This window comes from Myxine glutinosa, chromosome 8 (genome assembly GCF_964187855.1).
Source record: "Myxine glutinosa chromosome 8, kmMyxGlut1.1, whole genome shotgun sequence".
Taxonomy (NCBI): domain Eukaryota; kingdom Metazoa; phylum Chordata; class Myxini; order Myxiniformes; family Myxinidae; genus Myxine; species Myxine glutinosa.
In genome coordinates, this window is record NC_136268.1 from 137,633,085 (window position 1) to 137,642,999 (window position 9,915).

The 9,915-nt window shown below is 54.9% G+C and overlaps 1 protein-coding gene across 5 annotated transcripts in view; it reads right to left on the reverse strand.

The window, feature by feature from the left end:
- LOC137432934 (histone H3) overlaps nt 1-7,559 on the reverse strand; it is an 83,264-nt gene extending 75,705 nt beyond the window's left edge. For 2 of the 5 annotated variants that reach the window (XM_068125256.2, XM_068125262.2), the window contains exon 1: nt 7,246-7,559. In XM_068125256.2, the coding sequence (XP_067981357.2) occupies nt 7,246-7,315 (70 nt within the window). In that variant the 5' untranslated portion in view covers nt 7,316-7,559. The other 3 variants (XM_078783746.1, XM_068125263.2, XM_078783747.1) reach the window with 3 other exon arrangements.
- Between the last annotated feature and the right edge of the window lie 2,356 nt (nt 7,560-9,915).

Sequence of the window (9,915 nt, forward strand, 5' to 3'; positions counted from 1 at the left end):
GTTGGGGTGCCGGCTTGGGATCCAAGGATCCTGGGTTTGAATCCCGGTCAATCACTTAATTAACGCCAGGGGGGTTGACTCACCCTGTCATCCCTCCGAGGTGGGCAAATTGAGTACCAGCTTGCTGGGATGAATGATCCCGGTGTGTACCCCGATTTAGAATAGGTACTCCGTATCCCTGCGCATTGCAAGAGGTGACTAAGGGTTGACGTTAGGAAGGGCATCCGGCTGTAAAAACATTGCCTCAAACAGGGAACCATGATTGTCATGGGACCCCGCAAGGCTAACCCCCGCTCTAGTGGGGAAAAATGGCCTTAAAACGATCATTCATTCATATTCATTCATTAACAGAGGTCCCAACTACTAAAATAGTGTTCTTTGATTTTAAAAACTTTTCATTTAAAAAACGCGTCTCCAAGCAGTTCCCATGGAAGAAAGAATTCAGTTTAAAATGATTATTTATAAGTTGATTTAAAAAAAAATAACCCTAGAATGAGAATCACAGCCTTGCTTAAATAAATGCATATGTACACTTAGTTATAAAATTGAGAGATATGGTAAATTTTTGTCAGATTTCACTCCAGATTTGGAAATTACTTTGTTTATAGCATCCAATCCTCATATCAGAACAGATTTTGATATGCTTCAATTATCTAATGATAAATCGATCGTGTTTCCAAGGCAAGGCAGGTTTGAATAGGCCGAAACAAAATGGCGGCTTAATAACCCAGCGAGGTGCAGTGGAATGAAAAAGATGGCGGGCCGCCATATTGGTAAACCACCACATCGGGTTTCCGGATCCGCGGCAGGTTCGTATCGAGTTAATTTCAAAATTCAGAAATGCTTTCTGGTTTTGTCTTTTTTCATAATTTTCATAATTTCATAATCATAAAATTTTCATTATTTTATTGAGGAACTTATGAAACCTCCTTCCTACCATACAACATCCCCTGGGACCCCAAAACGTTCCACAGGAGGTTTGGCAGGGCTAGCCCTAAAACTGAGGGAGTTGTTTGGGGACGGACAGACAGACACTCCTGTTTTATAATATAGATTACAACAACTAGTCAGACATATGCTAGCACAGGGAGCTACAGTTGGCAGATTAAAACAAATTTTCTTCAATAACAGAAGTATGCCGTCCTCCCTGCACGTAACTGTACGTAATTCGACAGCCAGCCAAACTCCATTCATGAACGACATGGGAGTCAGGGAATGGCCTCCAAGCTCCAAGTATATTAATGAAGCCACACAAGCATGTAGTTGTAGTCAATGAACAAGGAGTAAAATGAAAATAATACGAATACAGGATACAGGACAATTACTAACAAGGCTAAAAGCAATGCAATTACAACAATTACAACAAAATGCTAATTCAGCACTCGACATAACCTAATAATAGTATCAGCAAGAAAGAGCAATCAGAGAATGCAGACCCTCGCCCGGACATGTTTTGGTGGTTTTTAAGGCTTTTGTGTAAAAACAAATATGGCGGCCGAACCACGTGACCGATGACGTCATCATTTTTGTTCCCCACCAATTTATCCCGAGACGCTCAAGAAATAATTTCATCTTGATCAGATGATGTTTTGTACTTGTCGAATTACGACATCATAATGCAATGGAGACACCTATGACATCATCATTAACATATTTTATTCCGCATGGAGAGTTATTTACAATGAGCAATGTCTCAATTTTTTCTATGCAGTACTTTTGGAGATATCGAGGTGCAAAGTTTTTCGCTTTTTCCAATATGGTGCCTGCACCACGTGACCTATGACGTCATAGTTATCATTTTAAAAATTTCTACAAGAGGAGGTAGACCGATGGTGAAAATTTTCTGTCAATCGGACCAACGGTTGCAGAGAAAATCATATTTATTCTGTGCAGACAGACAGACAAACAGACAGACTCAAATGCAATACCACCTCCTCTGGCGAGGGTACCTAGTGCTTGATGACACTAGGTACCATGTCAGGCCAACCGAGCTATTAAATGCAAATTCAGCACACAAAACAATGTTTCAATCACTGGTTTTGCAAAATTCTTCCTGACACAAGATGAACTGCCAAATGACCCTCTTGTACTTACAGGCAATGATTTTGAAGGTGTAACGAGGATTGTGAGGGACTGACTCAGATACAAGTTATGGAAGGCTCAGAAACATCACTTCCTCTTAGGTCACATCCTGTTATATCACTTTGTGGTACTTTAACCCAAATGGCCAGCTGGGGGCACCAACACACAAAGTTGCACAAAATATGTGAAAAGGGGCAGAATATGCTCACAGAGAGCTCCACTCAAAAATGTACAAAACACGTGCATCAAGAGCGGAACAGTGTGTGTGTGTGTGTGTGTGTGTGTGTGTGTGTGTGTGTGTGTGTGTGTGTGTGTGTGTGTGTGTGTGTGTGTGTGTGTGTGTGTGTGTGTGTGTGTGTGTGTGTGTGTGTGTGTGTGTGTGTGTCTCCTCCTTGACAAGTTAGAGCCGGCAAAACCCATTAACCCACGGGCTCTCCCTCCCTCTCATCCTCTCCCTCACACCAAACATATCCATGAAGCTGCCATATTCGGCATTGTACTGTATTTCACGGAGCTCGGTTCCCTGCAAGCAGAATATGGCATAAAGGGAGTCGCCAAATCTCGTGTTTTCGCTTTCAGCAATGATGAGGTCGGAAAAACCTGGCAAACTGCCAGGCAGCATTCCAGACAATCCACATGACTTTGGGCGCCACCCACGTGTGCGGCCTTCTTCCTCATCAAAGCGGCCGTGCACTCAAAAGCTGCCGCACATCCTCGATTCCACCTCGGTCTCTCATCCTCAACGGCTGAAGCCCCGAAGGAGGAAGTCACGTGCACGACCTTCTGCCACAACGAAGCTGCTGTGCACTTAAAAGCTGTCGCATGTAGCCTCAATCTCACTTCTGTCTCTCTCATCCTCAGCGGCCGAGCTCTGCAAGAGGAGGTCCACCACTGCTCGGGCCCACCTTTCTACTCGGGTCCGCCAGATCTCAGACCCCCCCACCCCCACCCCCTCCCACTCCCACTCAGGTCATCCAAATCACAGCCCCCCCCCCCCCCCCCGATAACCCTCAGCCCTCTCACTCGGGTCCGCCAAATCTCAGGCCCTCACTCCCACTCGGGTCCGCTAAATCTCAGCCCGCCCACTTCCACTCGGGTCTTCCAAATCTCAGTGCCCCCCCTCCCACTCGGGTCTTCCAAATCTCAGGCCCCAACTCCCACTCGGGTCCTCCAAATCTCAGGCCCCCACTCCCACTCGGGTCCGACAACCCTCAGCCCTCTCACTCAGGTCCACTAAATATCAGCCCCTCCCTCCCACTCGGTTCCGCCAAATCTCAGCCCGCCCACTTCCACTCGGGTCTTCCAAATCTCAGGCCCCTTCTCCCAGTCGGTTCCGCCAAATCTCAGCCCCCTCGATCCCACTCGGGTCTTCCAAATCTCAACGCCCACACTCCCACTCGGGTCCGCCAACCCTCAGCCCTCTCACTCGGGTCCGCTAAATATCAGGCCCCCCTCCCCAACCCCTCCCACTCGGGTCTTCCAAATCTCAGGCCCCCACTCCCACTCGGGTCCGCCAACCCTCAGCCCTCTCACTCGGGTCCGCTAAATACCAGGCCCCTCCCTCCCACTCAGGTCTTCCAAATCTCAGGCTCCCACTCCCACTCAGGTCCGCTAAATATCAGGGGCACGAATTGGGGGTCCGGGGGCCACGACTTCGGGGTCCGGGGGGCCACGACTTCGGGGTCCGGGGGGCCACGACTTCGGGGTCCGGGGGGCCACGACGTCGGGGTCCGGGGGGGCCACGACTTCGGGGTCCGGGGGGCCACGACTTCGGGGTCCGGGGGGCCACGACTTCGGGGTCCGGGGGGCCACGACTTCGGGGTCCGGGGAGCCACGACTTCGGGGTCCGGGGGGGCCACGACTTCGGGGTCCGGGGGGCCACGACTTCGGGGTCCGGGGGGCCACGCCTTCGGGGTCCGGGGGGCCACGACTTAGGGGTCCGGGGGGCCACGACTTCGGGGTCCGGGGGCCACGACTTCGGGGTCCGGGGGGCCACGACTTCGGGGTCCGGGGGGCCACGACTTCGGGGTCCGGGGGGCCACGACTTCGGGGTCCGGGGGGCCACGACTTCGGGGTCCGGGGGGCCACGACTTCGGGGTCCGGGGGGCCACGACTTCGGGGTCCGGGGGGCCACGACTTCGGGGTCCGGGGGGCCACGACTTCGGGGTCCGGGGGGCCACGACTTCGGGGTCCGGGGGGCCACGACTTCGGGGTCCGGGGGGCCACGACTTCGGGGTCCGGGGGCCACGACTTCGGGGTCCGGGGGGCCACGACTTCGGGGTCCGGGGGGCCACGACTTCGGGGTCCGGGGGCCACGACTTCGGGGTCCGGGGGGGCCACGACTTCGGGGTCCGGTGGGCCACGACTTCGGGGGGCCACGACTTCGGGGTCCGGGGGGCCACGACTTCGGGGTCCGGGGGGGCCACGACTTCGGGGTCCGGGGGGGCCACGACTTTGGGGTCCGGGGGGGCCCCCAAAATATCAGGGGCACGAATTGGGGGTCCGGGGGGCCATGACTTCGGGGCCCCCCCAAAATATCAGGGGCACGAATTGGGGGTCCGGGGGCCACGACTTCGGGGTCCGGGGGGCCACGACTTCGGGGTCCGGGGGGCCACGACTTTGGGGTCCGGGGGGCCACGACTTTGGGGTCCGGGGGGGCACGACTTCGGGGTCCGGGGGGCCACGACTTCGGGGTCCGGGGGGCCACGACTTCGGGGTCCGGGGGGCACGACTTCGGGGTCCGGGGGGTCCCCCCAAAATATCAGGGGCACGAATTGGGGGTCCGGGGGGCCATGACTTTGGGGTCCCCCCAAAATATCAGGGGCACGAATTGGGGGTCCGGGGGGCCACGACTTCGGGGTCCGGGGGCCACGACTTCGGGGTTCGGGGGGCCACGACTTCGGGGTCCGGGGGGCCACGACTTCGGGGTCCGGGGGGCCACGACTTCTGGGTCCGGGGGGCCACGACTTCGGGGTCCGGGGGGCCACGACTTCGGGGTCCGGGGGGGCCACGACTTCGGGGTCCGGGGGGTCCCCCCAAAATATCAGGGGCACGAATTGGGGGTCCGGGGGGCCATGAGTTTGGGGTCCCCCCAAAATATCAGGGGCACGAATTGGGGGTCCGGGGGGCCATGACTTTGGGGTCCGGGGGGCACAACTTCGGGGTCCGGGGGGCCACGACTTCGGGGTCCGGGGGGCCACGACTTCGGGGTCCGGGGGGCCACGACTTCGGGGTCCGGGGGCCATGACTTCGGGGTCCCCCCAAAATATCAGGGGCACGAATTGGGGGTCCGGGGGGCCATGACTTTGGGGTCCGGGGGGCCATGACTTTGGGGTCCGGGGGGCCACGACTTCGGGGTCCGGGGGGCCACGACTTCGGGGTCCGGGGGGGCCACGACTTCGGGGTCCGGGGGGCCACGACTTCGAGGTCCGGGGGGCCACGACTTCGGGGTCCGGGGGGCCACGACTTCGGGGTCCGGGGGGCCACGACTTCGGGGTCCGGGGGGCCACGACTTCGGGGTCCGGGGGGCCACGACTTCGGGGTTCGGGGGGCCACGACTTCGGGGTCCGGGGGCCACGACTTCGGGGTCCGGGGGCCACGACTTCGGGGTTCGGGGGGCCACGACTTCGGGGTCCGGGGGGCCACGACTTCGGGGTCCGGGGGGCCACGACTTCTGGGTCCGGGGGGCCACGACTTCGGGGTCCGGGGGGCCACGACTTCGGGGTCCGGGGGGGCCACGACTTCGGGGTCCGGGGGGTCCCCCCAAAATATCAGGGGCACGAATTGGGGGTCTGGGGGGGCCATGACTTTGGGGTCCCCCCAAAATATCAGGGGCACGAATTGGGGGTCCGGCGGGCCATGACTTTGGGGTCCGGGGGGCCACGACTTCGGGGTCCGGGGGGCCACGACTTCGGGGTCCGGGGGGCCACGACTTCGGGGTCCGGGGGGGCCACGACTTCGGGGTCCGGGGGGCCATGACTTTGGGGTCCGGGGGGCCATGACTTTGGGGTCCGGGGGGCCACGACTTTGGGGTCCGGGGGGCCACGACTTCGGGGTCCGGGGGGGCCACGACTTCGGGGTCCGGGGGGCCACGACTTCGGGGTCCGGGGGGCCATGACTTCGGGGTCCGGGGGGCCACGACTTTGGGGTCCGGGGGCCACGACTTCGGGGTCCGGGGGCCACGACTTTGGGGTCCGGGGGCCACGACTTCGGGGTCCGGGGGGCCACGACTTCGGGGTCCGGGGGCCACGACTTCGGGGTCCGGGGGCCACGACTTCGGGGTCCGGGGGCCACGACTTCGGGGTCCGGGGGGCACGACTTCGGGGTCCGGGGGGCCACGACTTTGTCTTCGGGGTCCGGGGGGCGGCGGGTCATACTACGAAATGAATAGATTTGTGCCGGACTCATTCGGCGGGCACAAATGGGGGTTCGGCGGGCACAAATGGGGGATCGGCGGGCACAAATGGGGGTTCGGCGGGCACAAATGGGGGTTCGGCGGCGGGCACAAATGCAAATGTTAGGATAAATGGGGGGTTCGGGGGCATAAATGGGGGGTTAGGGGCATAAATGGGGTGTTTGGGGCACAAATGGGGGTTCGGGGCACAAATGGGGGGGTTCGGGCACAAATGGGGGGTTCGGGCACAAATGGGGGGTTCGGGCACAAATGGGGGGTTCGGGCACAAATGGGGGGTTCGGGCACAAATGGGGGGGGTTCGGGCACAAATGGGGGGGTTCGGGCACACATGGGGTTTCGGGGGCAGAAATGGGGGGTTTGGGGCAGAAATGGGGGGTTCGAGGGCACAAATGGGGGGTTCGAGGGCACAAATGGGGGGTGGGGTAAGTCACCTCGCGGGGAGCGAGACACCTTCATGGTCGTACGCTTGTGTCTACGTCCTTGGAGCCGTAGCGTCGGAGCCTTTGCCCTCGTCCTCTTCTTCATCCCCTTCGGCTTCAGCGGGCCCAGCAGCCAACGCAACCGTCACCGCATCCAAATAAATGTGTGTGTGCGTTTTAACAAGGAATCACATTCACCATTTGCTCGTGATCGATTATGAAAATAACAACACGTTGAAAACAAACCGTACGAGTTACTTCGAAACACGGAACGCCGAAGCGAATGTCTCATCAGTCAGCAAGAGCGTTTTGGAGGAATGAATTACATACCCGGTTTCTTCCCTCCAACGACTTTCTTTGGCTGATTGCGAATGGCCGGCATGTTCTTATTCCGAACCATGTTTCCCTGCGTCCTCGATGAGTCCAAGCGTTTTCCTCAGACTTAAACCGTTATTTCCATTCGTTCAAACGACACATTTGCTTTACTTCCGCGCTTCACAAATTCGAATTTTGTTTCCTTCAAGCTTCGGTTATCAAAACGATTTAAAATTTTTGACTCTTCCCTCGAACTCTATTTCAGCATTACATTCTTTTTAATTGTCACCGAAGTATTTAACTCGGTTTTTGCTGATTTTTTTACGAATAAATATATTTGCTGAGTTAATATATTTACGAATACTTACGCGGTTTTACAATTATAATCGAAGATTTTTCTTTTTATCATGTGCAATAATGCTTGATTTCGACTGACTCTTCACTCCGAATAGCATATACTTAAAGCAACATTTTAGGCGGTGAGATGGGACATGTGGTGTAGTAATTTGTAGTAATCAGGGGCGAATGCGATGTGTCTATAAAAACGTCACTAAAATTCACCGGAAAAATATATTCTCCTATCAATTTGTCCTCGTTTATCCATTATACTCAGACGCAACCATTTTTCTAAGTACAGAAGTTTGTAAAACACTCACGCATTGCATGGAGTCCTACATCAAAACGCCGCCATCTTGAGACCCCCAAATGAAGACACTGCACTCATCGTTTGTACGGTGTTGGGCGTGTATTTGACGTTTTAAAATATATCGAGCAGATAAATGTTATTCATCGTGTTTTGCCAAGTATCATTTAAAGACGACCTGCGATGAAAGTATTTTTGACCGACTGTTATTTGCAGATATCGCGTAATCTCTTTCTTTTCTTTTCATTTTCTGACCCCAAACACATACCAGGTTCACTATGTTAACAAATATAATTTCGTTCAAAATTTTGGGAGATTAGCAAACCTGTACATTTTTGGAATCATCAGAGCATGGAGAATCCGAAAATCAATGTTGGCATTTGCACAGACATCTGCATGGCCGCCATTTTGGATTTTCAAAATGGCCGCCATAAAATGCATATTTTGCGCGATCTCGGCTTCGAGGCAACCTAGAAACTTAATTAAATATGCTAATCCTATGTTTTCTGGGACAAGGAATCCAATAAAAGCCTCAAAATAGTGCTCAGGATTATAGAAAAGCAACAAACAAAGGTAATTGAAAACCATTGTCTTTATATTTGTGATATTGTGGCGGACACGAAAGCTCACTGGCGTGATGACATCATTCCGCGCGCCAAGTGGGCGGCGGCCACTCCCGAGGGGAAGGCGTGGACGCGGGATATACACCGGGCGCGCAGCCCGGAACGCTCCAGTGTTACAGTGAGCTCTTGAATAAAGACTCTTACAAATTACCGCGTTGTCCGCTTCCTCCTTGTTTACAAGCAGCGCGCGTAACGCCGCGCTTTACTGGTGACCTCGACGTTGGATCTGCCGTAGCGATCCTTCCAAACACGACGCCATTGCCATGGCCAACAACGCGATGTCGGTTAAACTTCCCGAATTTTTGGAGGCCCAGGCCGAAGTTTGGTTCTTCCAAGCCTAAGCCCAGTTTCAGCTTCGGCGCCTCACCGGCGACGACACGCGCTACTGCCACGTCGTCGCCTCCCTCGGGCCCGGCACGGCCGCTCGAGTTGTGTCCGTTCTTTGCCACCCACCGGACGGCCACAAGTACGAGGCACTCAAGCGGCTGCTCCTAGCCACGTTCGGCCTCACGGAGGACGTACGGGCCGACCGCCTCCTGGATCTCCCTGAGCTCGGCGACACGCGCCCGTCGGTCCGAATGGACCATATGCTGTCGCTGTTGGGCGACGAAGCCCCTGGTTCTCTATTCCGGGCGCTTTTCCGTCGCCAACTTCCAGCACAGGTACGCCTCGCGTTGGCCGGGACCGTGCTAACGGAACCCCGAGCATTGGCCGCCGCGGCGGACAGGTACTTCGCGGCTTCGGACATGCGGGCGAGAGTCGGTGCGCAGGCTGATGCTGATGCTGATGCTGACCTCGAGGCTGATGCTGATCCACAGCATCAGCTTACACAGCATACGCAGCATGCATACTTTAATATAACTGTATTACATAATACATGATATTGCAAGTCCTTTGAAGTTATAGGTATGGGTTTATAAAGCAAGAAAGCAGCCTTGTTAGTATCAGATTGAACTATAAGTCCTATACACAGGTATGCTAGGTCTATACCGTTCAGGAATATGCTGAATATGCGGAATAATTTTTGTATCACTAACATCTGGAAAGTCCTAAAAGTGAAGCAAATGTTAGGATTAGAAGTCTAATGATCCCACTAATGGTTTTCTTGACCCAGAAAACATAGGATTAGCATATTTAAATATAGTGTAGCAGCATAGCAAACCTGTTGTGCATTTTGTGATACAAGCACCAAATTTGGCACAAATGTACATTAATATGTTGCGAACATTTTCAGATATTGGGCCACTTGAAATTCCGTAATTTTTTTTTTCAAATTTTTTCAAATTTCGTAATTTCAAATTTTTCGGGTGACACCGTCACAATTTCGGTCTTCGAGGCCGGCCGATATAGTGGGGCGGCTTAGCCCAAATATTCAAAAGAATTGTGCATTTTGTGATACAAGCACCAAATTTGGCACAA